Genomic DNA, 21,271 nt, shown 5'->3' with positions numbered 1-21,271 from the left:
TATTTAACTTATTTGCACTATAAAAACCATAACTCTCATGAACTGAAGAACAACCTTAGGAGACCAACTGCAATGTGTGCAAAATAATTGCGAAATACTCCAATTTGAAAACTAAAACCAAAAAAAAAAAAAAAAATTCATGCCAAGCTGAGATTCTTCCAAAGATGGTCTCAAACAATAGTCTTAGAAATTTAACTATTAAGTGTATTTACCCACATGCCATTCCACTAATGATTGCATATAATGGATGCTTTGCGGAAAGACTGTAGGAAATGGTGGCCGAAGATAAGCTTTCAAAGAGTTTGATTAGAATGAGCATAATGACCAAATCTACAGAACTCTTTGAAAACACTGGTGTAAGAGGCTGAAACAGCGGCTTCACCTCTTTGAACCTCATTTGTTATGAAGCTTGCTGCTGCTGTAGGCAGATAAGATCCAAGACCAAACACAAAAACATACAGTTGATTCAGCGAGGCTTATCTCAGCAACTGGACCTACTCTGTCAAAAAAACTGGCCCCAGTAAAGTATTTTCCCTTTTTTGCCCAAACAGTTCAAGGTCTCCCTTCGGTGTGCAAAAAAGGGAAAACATGAAAGGTTAATTTTTCTTCTGTTCCTTAAAAAAGGACCAATAAACCTCAGTAAAACAAGAAATTTATGAAGTTCTTTAAAAAACAAATTTCTTTTTAGATGGTTTTCATTACACAATGTGACACATCTGGGGTTTATAATTTACAGAAACAGAAAGTGAAAGACCATTAGCTTGGTCTAGAATGGGGGAACTTGATGCTGTAAAAGCTGGTGGAACACAACTTATGAACTAAATACCAGGGGAAGCCCTCACATTTCATAGGGATTGAATATCTCATTTACATATTTCAGTTAAATCCCTGAGTTTTCCGAGGAGTCAACAAAAATTTTTATCTTTCAGGTTCTTACTCAAGCAGGCTGGAAAATGTAGCATTTTTTTGGATGTTGGAAAAGCCCTTCTCGGTTCAGAAATGTTCCTGCTGCCACTTTCAACACAATTCCTACATTCCCTCGGCTTTCCTGGCCCATTTGGGGTGCTTCCTGGTTCAGGAAGTCAAAGCACCAGCATTGATGTATCATGCTGTGCTTCCTACCCCATAACCAAGGTCAGAGGTGGGTAAAAGTGTGGAGTATACATCATAGGCCAGGATAGGAGAAGCCAATAAGATCTCCCCAACTTGGCTACGTCTTCCCTGACTGCTCACATGTAGCTGGGTCAATGCCTGCTTAAACAAGAGGGAAAGTGGCTTTGCTACCTCTGTCTGAAATAGGTTGGTCACTGATCCAGCCCAACCTTCCCCTCTGGAGGAAACCAGTAAGGCAGGATCTATAATCAACTGATGGAAAATTTTACTTGGAAGACATAAATTGACACATGGCAAACATGATACATTTTCTTAGGAAAAAGCCGTTTGAGTTTGCAGCCTACCACAACTCCAGGGAAAACCATTCACACTGAATTTTATATGAATGGTGTTTCCTGGAGTTATGCAATGTAGTGACCCATTGGACAGTAGCAAGCAAGAAATCTGGGAAACATTTAAAAAAAACAAACTTTGTTTTTAGGTCGATTTTAGATTTACAGAAAAAAAAAATTGTGAAGCAAATACAGACATTTCACATATATCCCTGCAACCAGTTTCCCCTATAATTAACATCTTACATTAGTGTGGTACATTTGTTACCATAGATTGGTACATTGCTAAGGAACCAATACTGAGAGTTTTATTTACTAAAGTCTGTACTTTATTCCGATGATCTTAGTTTTAGCCTAAAACCTTTTTTCTGTTTCAGCATCCCATCCAGGATACCACATTGCAATGGTCACCACGTCTTCCTTGGCAACTCTTGGCTGTGATAGTTTTTTAGACTTGCCTTATCTTTGATGACTTTGATGTTTTTAAAGAGTGCTGGTCAGGTATTTTGTAGAATGTCCCTCAACTTGGATTTGTCTGATGCTTTTTTCATGATTAGACTGGGTTTATGGTTCTGGGGGAGGAAGACTGCTGAGGTAAAGTGCTACATTATATCAAGAGTGCACACTATCAACATGACTTATCACTGTTGGTGTGTGTTGACCTTGATCACCTGGCTCAGGGTTTGTCAGGCCTCTCCCCTGTTAGAGTTACTTTTTTCTCCCCTGTTGCAGATTGTACCTTTGGAAGAAAGTCAGTTTGTGCAGTACACTTAAGGAATGGGGAGTTTTGCTCTATCTCCTGGAGGGCAGAGTATCTACATAAATTATTTGGAATTCTTCTGCCTGGGAGATTGGTCTTTTCTCCCACAAGTATTTATTCAATCACTTATTTACTTCAGTATGGACTCAAGCTATTTATTTTATACTTTGGGCTATAATCCCACAGTGCTTTATTTTGTTGCTCAAATTGTTCCATCTTTAGCCATTGGGAACTCTTTCAACTGTCTTCTGTGTCCCTTTGACATACTCTATCATGTGCGTTTTTAAAAGTAATTCCTTACTTTCTGGCACTAAGAGACGCTCCAGATTCATCTTGTATATTTCCTGATCTGGTGCTAAAATCAGATCTTTCTCCAAGGAGTCCTGGTTCCTTTTTTTGGAGAATAGCATAAGAAACCAAGATCTGGGCACTAAGTATGCTTGTTACTGCTGGGGTGTTGTTAATTCCTGGCCCTCTCAGTTAAAGAGCAAAAAATGTATTTGCATATATTAACCCCTGTACATACACACATCTATAAATATTTCTATGTGCAACCATCTGTATTTCTATTAAGCTAAACATGAATTCAAACTGACATCTCCAACTCTAATACACTGCCACAGGGATCATTCTAGCTTTTGCTTACCAATAAACTTTCACTCCAACAATAAGAAACCCAGCTTCTACCATCTGCCATCCATTTACTCAACTGCTCCATTCCAGTACAGAAATATCCGAATTGTTAACCCATGTCTCCAAGGGAAACAATATTGTCTGCTATATTTCAGTGCCTATGTACTATTTCTTTTGCTTTTAATCTTACAGATTCCAATCACTTCCAAAGTTATTCAGGTCAGCCGCAGCTCTCCCCCACCCCCTTCAGTGAGGTTGTTTCATACCTTGTAATAGATATATATTTTTAAATCATGTTCTGTTTTCCATCCTGGGACTCCCAATCTCCTAAATGATTTTTTAAAAAGTCTGCACACATTAAAGTTTACTTTTTGTGTTGCAATGTTCTAAGGGTTTTGACAAATGCATAGTGTATGTGTCCATAATTACAGTGTCATACAGAATGGTTTCACTGCCCCACAAAATGCCCCTGTGTGTCATGGATTCAACCCTCCCCCTCTCTTCCTGAACCCCCGGCAACCACATCTTTTCACTGTCGTGGCTTTACCTTTTCCAGAATGTCATATAATTGGAATCATACAGTAGTATTATGTAGCCCTTTCAGACTGGCTCTTTCACTTACCAATATAGCCTGAAGATTCATCCAAGTCTTTTCATGGCTTGATAGCCCATGTCTTCTTATTGTGGATTTACGTTCCTTTATATGAATCCATCATATAAAGGTCTTAATAAGGACAAATTGGTTGCTTCGACTTTGGGGTGATTATGAATAAAGCTGTGATGAACATTTACATGCAGGTTTTTGTGTGGACATACGTGTTTTCAAGTCAGTTGGGTAAATACGTAGGAATCTGACTGCTGAATTATATGGTAAAATTATGTTTAGATTTGAAAGAAACTGCCAAAGTGGATGTGCTATTTTACAATCTTATTAGCAATACATAAATGTTTCTGTTGTTCTATATTCTTGGCAGCAATTGGTATTGTCAGTTGTTTGGACTTTAGCCATTCTAATAGGTGGGTAGTGGTATCTCATTTTAATTTATAATTCCTAATGATAAATGATATTGAACATCTTTTCATATGTTTATTTGCCATCTGTAATCTTCTTTAGTATGGAGTCTTTTCAGACATTTTGCCCACTTTTTAGCTGGGTTGTTTGTATTCTTATTGTTGAGTTTTAAGAGTTCTTTGTATATTTTGGACACAAGTCCTTTATCAGGTATGTTTTGCAAATATTTTCTCCCACCTGTGGCTTATCTTTCATTTTCTTAATAGTTTCCTTCACAAAGCAAAAGTTTTTAATTTTAATAAAGTGTATTTATCACATTTTTCTTTCATGAATCATGCTTGCTGTGTCATATTTAACAACTTGTCGCCACTTATATTTTCTCCTGTATTTTCCTCAAGAAGTTTTATAGTTTTACATTTTATATTTTGAGTTAATATTTATGAAAAATGTAAGGCCTATGTCTAGGTTCATATTTTTTGCTTGTGGATGTCCAATTGTTCCTATACCATTTATTGAAAAAATTATCCTTTCTCCATTAAATAGTGCTATGTACTGAATTGCATCTCCCCAAAATTCATACACTGAAGCTCTAACCCCCAATGTGGTAGTATCTGGAGGTGGGGTTTTTGAGAGATACTTAGTTGTAAGTGAGATTATTGGTGGTTAGGGCCCTCATGTTGGGAATTAGTGCCCTCATCAGAAGAGATACCAGAGACCTCACATTCTCTCTCTCTCCACACATGCACTCCAACGAAAGGCCATGCGAGCACAGTGAGAAGGTGGCCATCTGCAAGCCAGAAAGAAAGCCCTCACCGGAACTACCCAAGTTGGCACCCTGATCTCAGACTTACAGTTCTAGAACTGTAAGAAAATAGATGTCTGTTGTTTAAACCACCTAATCTATGGTATTTTGTCATGGCCCATTAAGACAAATTAAGACAAATAACTTTTGCTCTTTTGTCAAAGATCAGTGGACCACATTTGTGTGGGCCTATTTCTAGGCTTCCTATTTGGTTCTATTGATCTATGTGTCTATTCTTTCATGAATACCATGCTGTACTGATTACTATAGCTTTATAATAAATCTGGAAATCAGGTATTTTGAGTCCTCCAACCTGGTTCTTCTTATTCAGTATTCTGTTGCTTATTCTAGGTTTCTTGCCTTTCCATTCATTCTTTAGAATTAGTTTGTTGATACCTATAAAATAGTTTGCTGGGGTTTTGATTGGGACTGCATCAAGTATTTAGGTCAAGTAGGGAATAGTTAATATCTTAACAATATTGGGTCTTCCAATCCATGAACATGGAACCTCTCATTTAGGTCTTCTTTCATCAGAATTTTGTAGTTTTCTACATATAGATCCTGTACATATTTTGTTAGATTTATATGTAGGGTTATCTTCCTTCCTTTCATTGTTTTCTTTCTTTTTTTGGTTATTATAATTTTTTTTTTAAATTTCAAATTCAAATTGTTCATTACTGGTATTTGGGCAAGCAATTAACTTCTGTGCTTTCACATTATGACCAAGATTTTGCTATACTTTATTAGTTCCAGGAGTTTTATTTTTTTGTTTCACTCAATTCTTTGGGATTTTCCTATGTATGCCAATCTTTTTGAGTTCCTAAAGGACAACATAGACATAAATACCACCTCCTTAAAGGAAATTTCTAAACTCTGATATTAAAGCATTTAAATTTTTCTATATTTTCCAAATTTTCTCCAATGAATATGAATTAGTTTTATAATTACAAAAAAATTACAAAATAAAGAGAAATCCAAATTTGGCTATCATTTCTAGTTTATCAATGTAAAACAAGAAGCAAGTGTAAATATACAAGAAAGAGGTAAGAACTGCATTAGTTATACAAACAATAATGAAAATTATCACATTCAGTCATTGTCACAGGCTATTTGTAAGGAAAGAGTATACTTTTTTACTGAAACATTTACTTATGCTCTGCTAAAAAGTTTTTAATATTTCAATTATGGAGATCATACAATATAATTTTTAAATTAAGCATTTCTTTACAGTTCATTTCCAGGTGAGCTGGCAAGTCACATTAAGTACTGGGTGAAGTTAGACATTACATTTCACACTGCAATTCTTTCACTGTGAAGCCAAAATCTCACAATGGGATTATATGTTTTAAATTTGTTCTTTTCAAAGGTAATGCATCATTTCTTTCCCTGTCTTATTTTTTCTTTCTAAATTTTCACTGGTTCATCTTTGCAAGCTGGCAACCTTCTAATAATTCAGTTTTTTCTAAGTATTTTATTCTGACTAACCTGAATTTGCAATCCTGCCTACCACCCCATCCCCCACCAACAACCTCCCACTTTAAGCTTCTATGGCTAGCCACACCATCTCTCAGACATTTATATTTCTTTGATGGATAAACCAGATCTAGACTTTCCTAGTTTGTAATGAGTGCCTTGGCCAACACAAACAAAACAAACAAAACAAAACAAAAAATTTAATTAGAGAGTGCATTTTCAAGCAGAAGTATCAGAATACTCAGTTAAACAACTGTTTTCCAAGCCTGATCACCATCAAAAAACACGTAACAGTTATATACCAAATCTAGGATTTTACATCAGTTAAATGCTTCTTTGCAAGAACCTAAATCCAAGGATAAGAAAGGTTATTATGATTTTCCAAGTTTAAAACTTCCCCCCTAACGCACATACACTTAATATAGTTGGTGGGCTGTTTCAGTACAAGGATAGCTTGTGGTCTTAAAGAACTCTGGATAAAGCTAAATTCAAATCTTGCATCCACCTCGTTTTAGCTGAGTGATCTTAGTCAAGAACAATTACCCAATTATCCCAAGCTCAGTTTCTCTACTGGAAAAACAGAGATTCATTCATTCTAAACATTCAGAAACTTTCATTCATTCAAAAAATATTTATGGAGTGTCCATTTCATGTTAGGCACTCTTCTGACTGCTGGGGATATAACAGTGAACAAAACAGATTAAGAGAAATCTTGCCCTAGTTGATTTTACATTATATTCATCACTAGTAGGAATAATTTCAGTACCTCTGTCATAGGATTGCTGTGAGAATTAAATTAGTTACTACAGATATAACAGTGTCTGGCACACAGCAAGAGCTCATTAAATGTTAACTGCCATCATCATCATCATCATCATCAGAGGTTACTTATTTTTCATAAAAAGTTTTCCTTTTATATTTTTCCCATCCCTTGTCTCCTCAGAACCCAGGAATAATAAGTTGAAATTAGGATTCCATGTGATATCAGTAAGCCTCAGTTTCCTCATCTGTAAAATGGTGATAACACTTGCCCTCTGTGCTCCACAGTGTTGGTAAAAAATCAAATGAGACAATTCATAGGAAAGGGCTTCATAAACTATCAAGTGCTAGGCCAATTAAAGATGTCATTATGCAGCTCCTGGAATAAGTCCATGCAATCAGAAGTCCCTGAATACATGTTTACTGAATTAAATGTCAATTTAATGCCTAAGCAATTGCATAGCCACTGTTCAAGCAATCCCCAAAATGCTTGAGACCCAAGATACTAAAAATTTACAAGTTGGTAACTAGCTATTGGTTTACTCAAACAGCTTCTGCTAAGTTAATACTGGCTATCAATAAGTTACCTGATATCTCAAAGGTGTTGAAGAACGTTACATTTTCTTTGCACACCCACTCAGACTAAAACTTCTAAACATTCCTATTAGCTTATGGATGATCTTAGTTCAATTTCCTTATCTTAGAGCTGAGGCAAATAAGGCTCAGAGAAGTAACTTTCTCAGGATCATAGCTAGTTAGTGTGAGCACCAGTTTCCATTTCACACTTAACCAAAAACAAGTACATGCTAGGTGTGTTCACAAATAAAACAGAATACAGGTCTCCGATTCTTATTTAAACCCTACACTGTTCTGTAGTGTGAAAAGAGTTCATCATTCTTGTGGTTTTGTTTTTCTTTTTTAAAGTGGAAGAGACAATGGGAAGAAAGTTAGGGAAGAGGGTATTCTGTATTATGGCATGTTAGAAAATCTGATCATTTTCTGAAATTTTTTATGTGAAGCTTCAGATTTCTAGCTATCAAGGAGTCTGCTCAGAAGAAACAAGCTAGTTGTGGAACTTTGTTTGGGGTTTTTATTCCAATTGGTTCATATGGTAACTTGGATTCAAAGATGACTTTTACAGCTGTGAGACCTCTATATAGAAATGGCATGTGTAAAATGTTTGTGTCTTGCCAGCCCATGCAGGGCCAGCTCAAAGGGACAGACAGGAATAGTCATCTATTTCCTTACATGATCGTTAAATTGGGCGTGCCTACATGACTGTCTGTTATCAACTGCTCTTGGAAAACAAACAAATAAACATGGTGAAATATCTTGTTTCTCCTAAGGATGTTATGGAAGTGAGAGTGAGAAAAAGTGGAAGGGATAGAAAAGGTCATAACAAGGGTGGGTCCCTGATATTTGAGCATATTTTTTTTCTCTTTTTGCACCCTTCCCACCTCATAAACATTTATGTATTTCCTAATGAACTGTCCTCCAAATATCCTAGGCAAGGGAGGGGGTTGGAAAGGCTCTCCTTCAGGTGTCATATGTCTCCCCCAACACTGAGATCTGAACACGAGTCCAAGAAGTATAATCTGAGGTACTGAGGCCCAACCCTTACAACATTTCTTGGCACCAACCCCTATATCAGTCTCATTTGTTATGGAAGGTTATAGACTACTTGGCAGTCACGTGTTAACCAGCTGAGTCCCATATTGTCTACCCATATTAAGAACCCAAGTCGTTTGTGTCACCCAAGACTCTTCAAGGCATCCATGTGCCTTTCCAGACTTTTGAGAATCAAAGCTCAGGAGAGGGATATTATTGCCTGTGCAGAGGTTTGCTCGGAGACAAACACTATTCAAGAAGGGTAAGGTTGTTGCCAGGTCAGTGAATGGATATCTGAGAAGGCAGTGGGAATGGTCTGTTCCCCACGAGCTTCCTGCAGCAAACTCAAGACAAGTAATTCCAGACAACACAAACAGCCGGCAGCATGCCTGTTTACTCCTGCTTGCCTGGATAGCAAAGAAAATGGTGCTTTATTCAGGATGCTGGAGCAGAGGCTCAAGATAGCCAGACTGAGTACCACCAAACAGGGAACTCCTTGACAGCATGACCTCTCCTCCATCTCCCATTTTCTTTTCCCTAGGGGCTAACACAGTGCAGCATATAAAGCAGACCCTCAGCTAACTTATACTAAACCAGTGAGAAGACTCCCCAGTATCCCTCCGAAAGCTAGGATTCTGAGATGTCTAAGAAACACTAGAACACAGAAATAATGTAAATTCTGTTGGTATAGTGGCTTCTAAATATAGTCAAATCTATTTTATTTTTGCATGGATTACTCATGGGCCAATTTTTATTTATTTATTTATTTAATTTTTTTATTCTTATGTTAATTCCCATACATTACATCATTAGTTTTAGATGTAGTGTTCCATGATTCATTGTTTGTGCATAACACCCAGTGCTCCATGCAGAATGTGCCCTCCTCAATACCCATCACCAGGCTAACCCATTCTCCCACCCCCCTCCCCTCTAGAACCCTCAGTTTGTTTTTCAGAGTCCATCGTCTCTCATGGTTCATCTACCCCTCCGATTCCCCCCCCTTCATTCTTCCCTTCCTGCTACCTTCTTCTTTTTTTTTTCTTAACATATATTGCATTATTTGTTTCAGAGGTACAGATCTGAGATTCAACAGTCTTGCACAATTCACAGCGCTTACCAGAGCACATACCCTCCCCAGTGTCTATCATCCAGTCACCCCATCCCTCCCACCTCACCCCCCCACTCCAGCAACCCTCAGTTTGTTTCCTGCGATTAAGAATTCCTCATATCAGTGAGATCATATGATACATGTCTTTCTCTGTTTGACTTATTTCGCTCAACATAATACCCTCCAGTTCCATCCACGTCGTTGCAAATGGCAAGATCTCATTCCTTTTGATGGCTGCATAATATTCCATTGTATATATATACACCACATCTTCTTTATCCATTCATCTGTCGATGGACATCTTGGCTCTTTCCACAGTTTGGTTATTGTGGACATTGCTGCTATAAACATCGGGGTGCACATACCCTTTCGGATCCCTACATTTGTATCTTTGGGGTAAATACCCAGTAGTGCAATTGCTGGATCATATGGTAGCTCTATTTTCAACTTTTTGAGGAACCTCCATACTGTTTTCCAGAGTGGCTGCACCAGCTTGCATTCCCACCAACAGTGTAGGAGGGTTCCCCTTTCTCCGCATCCCCGCTAACATCTGTCGTTTCCTGACTTGTTAATTTTAGCCATTCTGACTGGTGTGAGGTGGTATCTCATTGAGGTTTTGATTTGGATTTCCCTGATGCCGAGCAATGTTGAGCACTGTTTCATGTGTCTGTTGGCCATTTGGATGTCTTCTTTGGAAAAATGTCTGTTTATGTCTTCTGCCCATTTCTTGATTGGATTCTTTGTTCTTTGGGTGTTGAGTTTGATGAGTTCTTTATAGATTTTGGAGGCTAGCCCTTTATCTGATATGTCATTTGCAAATATCTTCTCCCATTCTGTTGGTTGTCTTTTGGTTTTGTTGACTCATGGGCCAATTTTTATTGCCAGTGGATTCTACCCTGACTGGAATGATAAAAGAACACCATATCCCTTAATGGCACAATTGAATTCAGGAAATGCGGTTATTTTAATATTATTGTAAACCAAACATAATTAAGAATGTGAATCTTCCCTGGAAAATATCACATGATGCACTCCAGAAGCAAATACAAATGAATTTTAGTTTACTTGATGATTTGGTTTACCTCTTCCACCTTCTATTAGTTAATTCAAATGGTTAGTATTTAAGGCATCTATAAAACCAACAGAATTTTTCACTTTTCATTCTGGTATTTTAGCATCTTGAAGACACAGTGTGGTGAAAGCAAATTAGGGGCATGAACTCATCAAGACTTGGGCTGATTCCCACAAACCCGAACCAGCAAAACAAACAATACTTCAGACCTTATAATTCCCCATTCGGTTTTGGCTTAAACTTAGTGGTTCAGAGAATATGACTGCAAACCATGGAATCCACTGTGCAAACCATGGAATCCACCCTGCAAACCATGGAATCCACTCAAATCCAATCCAATCCTGGCCAGGCTGCCAGGCTATGTGTGTGTGTGTATGTGTGTGTACAGGATTCAATTTTGTTTTTATTTTTAAGTTCGGATATGTGCCACTTACTGATTTTCATGGAATGGCTGAGGTACCAAGAAGAGTTGCAATTAGGAGGTAAAACATCAAAGACCTGGCAGGGGACCTGAGCTAACAGAGGAGCAATGTGGGTTTGAGCTCGGCTGAGGGGATGAGAGAGGGCTTTCTTCTTTACCTCTGCATATGAAACTACCTCCCTTCAATGACTTCTGAAAAACGCATTAGGTATTTGGTTGAATTTGTAGAGATTCCTGTCCTTAAGGCTAAACAACAATGATAACTGCAACAATATACATCTAGCATTCAGACTGCGAAGATAATTAGAATTTTAATTAATTAATTAACTAATTAATACACAGAATTATAAGGAGCTTCACAGGTATTGTCAATTCAACAACTAGGAAAGCAAATAATATGCATAAAACTTGTACTAAATTCTTAAGCTAAAAAAATTGAGCAAATTTTTAAAAATCTCGTTCTTCTATATTTTATACCATTCTTTCATAAAAATACCATTAAAATCACCCATGTTCTTTCATTAAAACAAGAAAGAAGAAAGAAAGGAAGAAAGAAAGAAAGAAGGAAAGAAAGAAGAAAAGAAAATGAAGAAAGGAGGAAGGCAGGGAGGAAAGAAAGAAAAGCGTATCGTTTAGAGAGGAAGAAGTAAAACTTTTTTCAGATGACATGATCACGTACATAGAAAGTCCACAAAAATATCCTAATAAGTGAATTTAGCAAGGTTGCAGATACACGATGTAAGATTGCAGAATGCAATTAATCAACTGTATTTCTATATACAGCAGTCCCCCTTAATCCATGGGGGATATGTTCCAAGACCCCTAGTGGATGTCTGAAACCTTGGATATATTGAACCCTACATATGTTATATTTTTTCCTATACACACATACCTATACCTAAAATAAAGTTTAACTTATAAATTAGGCAGTGTACAGTACAGTACAATATACTGTAATAAAAGTTATGTGAATATGGTCTCTGCCTCTCAAAAATCTCAAAATTCCCCTCTTTCTCTCTCAAAATATCTTATGCTAGGGGAGCCTGGGTGGCTCAGTCGTTAAGCGTCTGCCTTCGGCTCAGGTCATGATCCCAGGGTCCTGGGATCGAGCCCCACATCAGGCTCCCTGCTCCGCGGGAAGCCTGCTTCTCCCTCTCCCATTCCCCCTGCTTGTGTTCCCTCTCTGGCTGTCTTTCTCTCTGTCCAATAAATAAAACCTTAAAAAAATGTATCTTATGCTATGCTTATTCTTCTTCTTGTGATGATGTGAGATGAGAAAATGCTTATATGCTGAGATGAAGTGAGGTGAATGATGCAGGCAGTGTGATACAGCATTAGGTTACTACTGACCTGATGATGATATGTCAGAAGGAGGATCATCTGCTTCTGAACCATGGTTGACTGTGGGTAACTGAAACCATGCAAAGCAAAACCATGGATAAAGAGGTGACTACTGTATTGGCAATAAACAAATGGAAAATAAATTTTAAAAAACAATACCACTTATAATAGCACCAAAAAAAATCAACTAGTTAAGGAGACTATAAAACTACAAAATATTGCAGAAAGGCATTAAATAAGACCTAAATATACATTGGGTCTTCTTTGTATGATTTAATATTGTTAAGATATCATTTCTCCCAAAATTGATTTACAGTTTCAATATCATAAACACATTGTGTAAAAGGTAAATGAAAAAAAATTGTGAAATTTTTTCAAGGGTACTCAGGCATACTATGAATATAATGGAATATTATTCAGAAATAAAAATGAACGACCTACTAATACTGGCACCAAGGAATTTCTAAAGGTTATGTTGAGCAAAATAAGCCAATACAAAACCTCCTACCCAGCAGTAATTAAGCAGTGCCCTCATCCTTCCCTTACCAGAGTAATGTCAGAGGAAGTCAGCTAAAATAGAAGATTTAATAAAATCTAATAAAATCTAATAAAATAAAACCAGAGTCTCATAATATAATACCTAAAAGGCTCAGGTTTCAATTCAAAATCACCCATCATCCCCAGAACAAGGAAAAGCACAATTTGAATTAAGTTCAACAGATACCAACAATCAACAGATACCAACACTGAGATGACAGAAATCTTAGAATTATATGGCAAAGATTTTAAAGCAGCCATCACAAAATACCTCAATGAGAAATTACAAACATGCTGGAAACAAATGAAAAAATTGAAAGTTGCAGCAAAGAGCAGAAGATACAAAGAAGAACCAACTGAACCTGTGGGACTATAAAAAAAGTTATAATATTCATGTCATCAGAATCCCAGATGGAGAGAAGGAAGAAGGTAAGGTTGAAAAAGCACTCAAAGAAATAATGGCTGAAAACTTCCCAAAGGTGGCAGAAGTATAAACCTACAGATTTAAAAAGCTGAATGAATTCCAAACAAGATAAACTGAAAAAAAAAAAAAAAATCCACACCAATACGCACCACAGTCAAACTTCTGAAAACTACAGAGAAATGACAAGTTATCTATAGAGGGAAAACAATTAGAAAGAGTGGATTTTTTATCAGAAACTATGGAGACTGGAAGAAAATGGCACAATATTTTTCAAGTGCTGAATAAAAAATTGTCAATCCAGAGCCCAAATTTGATGAATTTTCCATGAAAATGTCCCTCAGGAATGGAGAGAAATTAAGACATTCCCAGATGAATGAAAAATAAGAGTATTTGTCACCAGCAGAACTACCCTAAAAAATAGTTAAACCAAGTTCTCTAAGTAAAAAGGAAATAATAAAAGAAGGAATCTTGAAACATTAGGAAAGAAGAAAGAGCAACAGATAATACAAATATGAGTAAATTCAATACCATTCTTTTCTCGAGTATTCTAAATAATGTTTGACATTTGAAGTAAAACTTATAATGTGATTTGATGTGATTCTAAATGTATGTAGAGGAAGTATTTAAGACAATTATAAATGCAGGAAGGTAAAAGGAAGTAAAGGAAGATAAAGTTTCTATACCTCACTCAAACTGATAAAATGTAAAAACCAATAGACTGTGGTAAGTTATGTATATGTAATATACTACCTAGAGGACTCACTATAAAAGCTATACAAAGAGACATACTCAAAAACACTAAACATAAACTAAAAATTCTAACAACTGTTTGAGTAATCCACAGGAAGGCAGGAAAAAGAACACAGAGAAATGAAAAACAGAACAAACAGAAAACAAAAAATAAAATGGCTGACACATCTCTAAAATATCAATAATTACACTGACCACAACTGGTCTAAATATACCAATTAAAAGTCAAAGATTGGCAAAGTGGATTAAAAATGTAACACAACTATATGCTGTCCACTAAAAGCTCACTTCAAACATAATGATATAGGTAGGTTCAAAATGAAAGGGAGGAAAAAGATGTATCATGCAAACCTTAGTCAAAAGAAAATAGGAGTAGCTGTATTAATGTCAGATAAAGTAGACTTCAGACCAAAGAAAACTACCAGAGACAGAGAGAAAGAGATACTAAAAAATGGTAGAAAGGTCCATCCAGAAGACATGGCAATCTAAATGGCCATGCACCAAACCACAGAGCGGCAAAACATGTGAAACAAAAACTGATAGAACTGAAAAGGGAAATTGACAAATCAACAGTTATAGTTGGAAACTCAGCATCTCCCTCTTAGGAACTGATAGAACAACTAGACATAAAATAGCAAGGATATAGAAGAACACACCACCATCAACCAACAGCATCTAATTGACATTTATAGAATACCCAACAATGGCAGAATACCCATTCTTCTCAAGTGCCCACAGAACACATACTATAAGACATGTTTAACTTAGTATACTGTGGACCAAAAAGCAAGCCTCATCAAATTTAAAAGAACTGAAAATACATAGTGTGTTCTCTGACCACAATGGACTCAAAACTATAACAACAGAAAGATAACAGGAAAAGTTTCAAACCCTTGGAAACTAAATGACACACTGCTAAACAGTCAATGGGTCAAAGAGGAAATCTCAGGAGAAAGTGAAAAATACACTGAAATAGAACAAAAATGAAAATACAAAATATTGAAAGTTGTAGGATAGAGCTAAAGCAGTGCTAAGAATGCTTTCCTTTCTTAGATCAGGAACAAAGCAAGGATATTCACTGTCACCACTCACTCTTATTTAACACAGTACTATAGAAGTTTTTAAAGTTTTCATTTATCTGGGATAAATGCATACAAACATACACAACACAGACACACACCACTAAAAGTAATAAAATTAAAAAGCAAATAAATGTTCATCTTGTCTCAGAGTCAACACTTCTGGTAAGTCTTCCTGGATCCACCAATTTTAGACAGTATTTCTCTTAGTCATTATTCTTATCACTGTTACATTTGTCTGTTTATTTTTTTCCTACCCTTAGTCCCAGTAGACTATGGTGGAGTGTCTAGCACACTGACCTCATGTAGGTCCTTTATCATAAGAGTTGGCTGGATAACACAAGCTAAAATCAAAAGGGAATTGTCATCAGAACCTCAATTACCATGAACTTTTTGGAGCAAATCCATCTCACTGCCACTGATTTTAGAGTCAGTGGATAAACTTTGAATCTTGATTTTCACTGTTTCTACCTGGGTACCAATCTGGGAATCTCTGCTCCCTCCTTTCTTTCTTTGGTAGCTTTTGTGTGAGGTATAGCAGTGCCCTTCACCCTCCAGGTTCCTAATTTTTAAATGCATTTCTTGCTTAATGTTATGAGAGAGAGTTGGTCATGAGAGTTGGTCTTTCCGTTTCTCATAGTTTATCATCTCACTGAGTTCTACACAAGTCCCTACCGCCCCCCCCCCCCCAAACAGGCTTGCTCATAAAATAGACTGTTGAACACAAGAAAATGGGAGGCAGCCTGGTTCCTTCCTCCTGCTCCACAGTCTCAATTCAGGGCTGGCCATCAATCCCAATGCTTCCCGTGAGTTCAGTTCAATTATAAGAAGATATTCATTATGTGGCAATACAATGTCACTGAGTCCTACGAGGCTTATTTGACCCATATGCAAACCGAAACTCTACAAGCTCTCAGATGTCTATTTGGATTCTCTTCTTACTATATACATGGTGCTTTGCTGTGCATGAAAGAAATGATTTATCTCATTGCCATACCACTGGAAAGAAAAAGCATCCTCTGGTAATGGAGAGTTTTCCGAATTTCAGTAAGGTAATGGGAAGGGATAAAAGAATAGCAAACAATGGTTGTAGTAAAGTATTAGGCTAAAAGCTAGAGCTGCAGGGTCAAAAAGCCCAGTTTAGGGGCCCGGGTGGCTCAGTCATGTCTGACTCTTGGTTTCAGCTCAGGTCATGATCTCAAGGTCGTGAGATCGAGCCCCACGTCAGGCTCTGCACTCAGCACAGAGTCTGCTTCAGATTCCTTTTTTTTTAAAGATTTTTATACATTTATTTGACAGAGAGAGAGAGAGAGAGAGAGAGAGAGAGAGAGAGAGAGAGAGTACAAGCAGGGGGAGCAGCAGGCTTCCCGATGAGCAAAGAGCCTGATGTGGGACTCCATCCCAGGACCCTGGGATCATGACCCGAGCCGAAGGCAGACGCCTAACCGACTGAGCCACCCAGGCACCCCTCTGCTTAAGTCTTTCTCCCTCTCCCTCCAGCTCTCTCTGTCTCAAATAAATAAATAAATAAATAAAATCTTAAAAAAAAAAAAAAAGCCCAGTTTGGAATCAAGTTTTCACCATGTACTAGTGTGCAATCTCGGGCAAATTACTTAATCTCTTGAAGCACTGGTTTTGCTGCTTGTAAAATGTGAATATTAACAACTGTCTCCAAGGATTGAGATAAAACCTCTCAAGTCATTGGCATATAGTAAACACTCCCTAGATGGCATTAGTGATTGTCATAGTCAACTGTCTGAACTTTGCCTTATAACCTGGCATTGTAGTAATGTACCAGGATCCCTGGTGCAGGTTACTGCATCCTTCTGGAGAGCAAAGATTGGAAACAGCTACTTATGGAAGTAAGATTAAGTAGCATAAGACCCCGCTGCTCATGTATGATGAAGTAAACTCAAAATTAGGAATTAAGGGCCATGTCTATACTCCCCAAATCTAGTGCCATATTTTATTTTATTTTATTTTATTTTAAGATTTTATTTATTTATTTGACAGAGAGACACAGCAAGAGAGGGAACACAAGCAGGGGGAGTGGGAGAGGGAGAAGCAGGCTTCCCGCCGAGCAGGGAGCCCGATGTGGGGCTCGATCCCAGGACCCCAGGATCATGACCTGAGCCGAAGGCAGACGCTTAACGACTGAGCCACCCAGGCGCCCCAAGTGCCATATTTTAAAATCAGAAAATGTACTTGGCTGGTGCCTTTATAGACCACTATGCAGTATATAAGATGATTAGAAACAAGGTACAGAGTCTTTGGCCTTCCCACTGTAAATCCTGCAGATTATTTTAGCTTTAAGAACACAATGAAAATATGAGATTTGGGAAATAAGGCAGAGGACATTCCAGACAAAACTATAATAATTTATTTTACTATCACATAAAATAATATTCCCTATTACCTTTCAAAGATGTATTTTAGTATTTAAATTTTATTTTCTAAAAGTGCATTTTCATAAACTTGAGAAAAATATGCAAGATTTTTAAAAATACCAAGGTGCTATATTTTATTTTCGAGCACATGAAAATCACCAAGACAGCCAAAGTAGAAAAATCCTGCTTTGTCCTTACCACAACCGTACTCTTCCTAGGAAGGTGAACCCACCTCTTTTCTGTGCCATCAAACAGGTATTTGCCATTCCAGATAATGTCTTTCATGTGGATTTAGTATTTCAGAGAACACAAGAGTGCAGTATACTCAAGTGGATAATGAAGGTTTGGGCAGACACATCTTGGGAAAGCTATGCTCTATCATTAATAGAAATGATGAGAAAGTGATCACGTATGGTTGGTGCTGGGAAAACAGGTGCCATGGCAACAATGGGAGGGATGGGGTGGCTGGGTGATAGACATTGGGGATGGTATGTGCTATGGTGAGCGCTGTGAATTGTGTAAGACTGATGAATCACAGACCTGTACCTCTGAAACAAATAATACATTATATGTTAAAAAAAAAAAAAAAGAAGATAGTAGGGAGGGAGAAATGAAGGGGGGAAAATCGGAGGGGGAGATGAACCATGAGAGACTTTGGACTCTGAGAAACAAACTGAGGGTTATAGAGGGGAGAGGGGTGGGGGGATGCGTTAGCCTGGTGATGGGTATTAAAGAGGGCACATATTGAATGGAGCACTGGGTGTTACATGCAAACAATGAATCATGGAGCACTACATCAAAAACTAATGATGTAATGTATGGTGATTAACATAATAAAAAAAAGAATGAAAAAAAAGAGACACTGAAAAGGGATGAAGATCACAACTGTGGAGTGATGGATGTTGCTGACAGCTTGTACTTCTTGCACATGTGTGCCCAGGGATAGCCCTATTGCCTGAAGCTGAGACAGGAGTAGACCTACTCAAAAGAGGCTCATGGTACCATGATAAACAAGTGCACAAATTCTTTGACATTCCTCCAGCAAAAGGTAAAATCTAATTCCCCTTCCCTTGACTATGGGACAGCCTTAGTGGCTTGCTTCTCATTAAAAAATGGTGGTATTGCATGATTTCTGAGACTTGATTAGAAAAGTCAATACAGCTTCCATGTGGCTTTCTCTCTCCTTTTCTCTCTCTCTGACCCTGTCTCTTAGGTGTCCTGAGCCAACATATAGGAACCCCAGCAACTCTGACACCACCATACTGGACAGACCACAAGCAAATCTACACAGCGATGGGGAGAGAGGCCTGTGGAGCATCAGCTGTGGCAGTCTCCAGCTATTTGAGTCTTTCCAGTACGAACTGTCAGGATTGTAAATAATAATTTTTTGAGCCACACCAGCTGACAAGCTATCCCCACTAAGTTCTGCCCAAATTGCAGATTCATGAGCAAATTAAATTCTGTCATTGCTTTAAGCCTCTAAGTTTTGGAATAATTTGTTATGCAGCATGAAATAACCAGAACAAGGATTGGGATGATGGCAGAAGGTTTTCAAAAGGCCCTTAGCTTTTGACGTATGACATATAATATCCAGAGAGCTCTGTTGAGCAGCCAAGGGTAGGCAAAAATATAACTTCTTATGAGAAACTAGTGGAGAAGGTGAGTAACAAGTTCTAGAATAGGATGATAATGAAAAGTGTGGGGGGTTTTTTTGTTGTTGTTGTGGGTTTTTGTTGTTGTTGTTGTTGTTGTTGTTGTTTTTAAGTAGGCTCCACGCCCAGCATGGAACCCAACTTGGGGCTTGAACTCATCACCCTGAGATTCAAGACCTGAGCTGAGATAAAGAGTTGGGTGCTTTGCCAACTGTGCCACCCAGGCACCCCAAAAAGGATAGGTTTTGGATTCAAGACAGACCAAATCTGAATCTAAACAACTCCAGTCTTCATTAATTTTGTGATCTTGGTCAAGTTACTTAACATTAACTTGTCCATCTGGAGAACTATGATAACAGAATCAAATTCATAGAGTTGTTGGAAGGATTAATTGAACTGACAGTAAGTACATAATGGTGACTGTTATCACCATTAATTAATGGTGACTATTATTATTTATGCAGTTTTCCAATCATTACATTCAACCATAATTAGCAGTGGTGGAATATTAATGTTCTAGCTGATGCTGATTATCAATGCATTCTAAACAGACAATTCCACCAATTAATTGAGAATTTTCCACTGTGTCCTCTATATTCTCATCACGGTGCCAAAACCATGGAAACTGTAGAAGGTGTAGACTTTCACCCTGGGAAGCCAACAATCTAAACATCCCAGACTAGAGTTGCAAGTTTTGAACAAGTGACTTCAGCTTCCCAAGTGTCTGATGCAGTTATGATCTCCAAGCCTTCCTGCCAACGGGCTGCAATGTTGTGGAAAAGGCTTTTATCACAATCTCCGGCTGCTACAGAGATTTCTTCATATTATACATATCATCAATATGTAGCAATCAATACATTATATATTATGCTCTTTTCTATTATATCTAATATTTAATATCTAATATTAATATATAATTTCTGAAACTATCTGCTCTTTAAAACAAATTTTAATTGCCTAATTACTACACACTAAAAAGTGCTTTCCATGTAAAATTTAGAAGCAATTCAGTTCAACTAATACTCATTGAGTGACTATTAGGACCTGGTATAATCTGGTGAAAATTATTAAACTAAAATTTAACTCTAGTGGAGTAATCTAGGATCTGATAAGAATAATAAGATAATTTTTTGTTAATGAATGAAGTTCAATAATTAATTTTCCTATTTTAAATAATATTAAAGAATGATCGAAAAGCAAATTCTAGTATTAATTCATAATACTAATAAGACTACAGCATTTTAAATGCATGTGTTCTAAAATGGTTCAGAGAGCAGCCGTTGATATGATGTCTCATAGCTCTACATAGAGCAGTTTATACTTTACTGAAAAAACTGCAGAGTTTTAATTAAAGAATTGGATAATTGGAGCACCTGGGTGACTTAGTCAGTTAAGCGGCTGCCTTCAGCTCAGGTCATGATCCCGGGGTCCTGGGATTGAGCCCCACATCAGGATCCCTGCTCAGTGGAAGCCTGCTTCTCCCTCTCCTACTCCCTCTGCTTGTGTTCCCTCTCTTGCTGTGTCTCTCTCTGTCAAATAAATAAAATCTTAAAAAAAAAAAAAAGAGCTGGATAATTATCTAGGTTGAAACAAAACAAAAGCTATCATGGGCTTTAAAAACCTTTAGTTTCACATAAATTTTGCCTAGCTTATTAAGATTTTTTCTTTCCATTACTTTTGACAGTATTGAATATTGATATCTGATCTTTATGAGCATTAAGTAACCTGAAAAGAAACACAAAATATTGTGGATCTGAGGTATTTTAAATATCTAATAATTTTTTTCTAATCAAGAGCATGCTTTTTCTTTAAGGCAAAGTTTGATTTTTTTTTTTTTTAATCCTTGAAAATCTGCAATTTTCTTTACAGGTCCAAACAACTCCATCCTCTTTGGCTATTAGCCTCTCTCTTCTCCAACTTTCCCATATCCTTCTAAAATTGATGTGCAATACCTAAATTGCACTGTGAGCTTATAAAGGGGTCCAAACAGTGGTGAGGAGCAGCAAAG

The 21,271-nt window shown here is 37.3% G+C and overlaps 1 protein-coding gene across 8 annotated transcripts in view; it reads right to left on the bottom strand.

Moving 5' to 3' along the window:
• DDAH1 (dimethylarginine dimethylaminohydrolase 1) overlaps nucleotides 1-21,271 on the bottom strand; it is a 134,862-nt gene that overhangs the window by 87,781 nt on the left and 25,810 nt on the right. For 2 of the 8 annotated variants that reach the window (XM_054512767.2, XM_054512766.2), the window contains exon 2: nucleotides 12,444-12,504. The exons of 5 other annotated variants lie outside the window; for them this stretch is intronic. In XM_054512767.2, coding sequence (XP_054368742.1) covers nucleotides 12,444-12,488 — 45 coding nt within the window. In that variant the 5' untranslated portion in view covers nucleotides 12,489-12,504. Of the gene's footprint in view, nucleotides 1-12,443; nucleotides 12,505-21,271 lie in introns of those variants that run through there. One more of the 8 variants, XM_054512765.2, reaches the window with a different exon arrangement.

Source organism: Mirounga angustirostris, unplaced genomic scaffold (assembly GCF_029215605.1).
Source record: "Mirounga angustirostris isolate CCGP_5_RB_7025 unplaced genomic scaffold, mMirAng1.0.hap1 SCAF_4, whole genome shotgun sequence".
In the NCBI taxonomy this organism is placed as follows: Eukaryota; Metazoa; Chordata; class Mammalia; order Carnivora; family Phocidae; genus Mirounga; species Mirounga angustirostris.
This window is presented reverse-complemented; position numbering and strand designations above follow the sequence as displayed.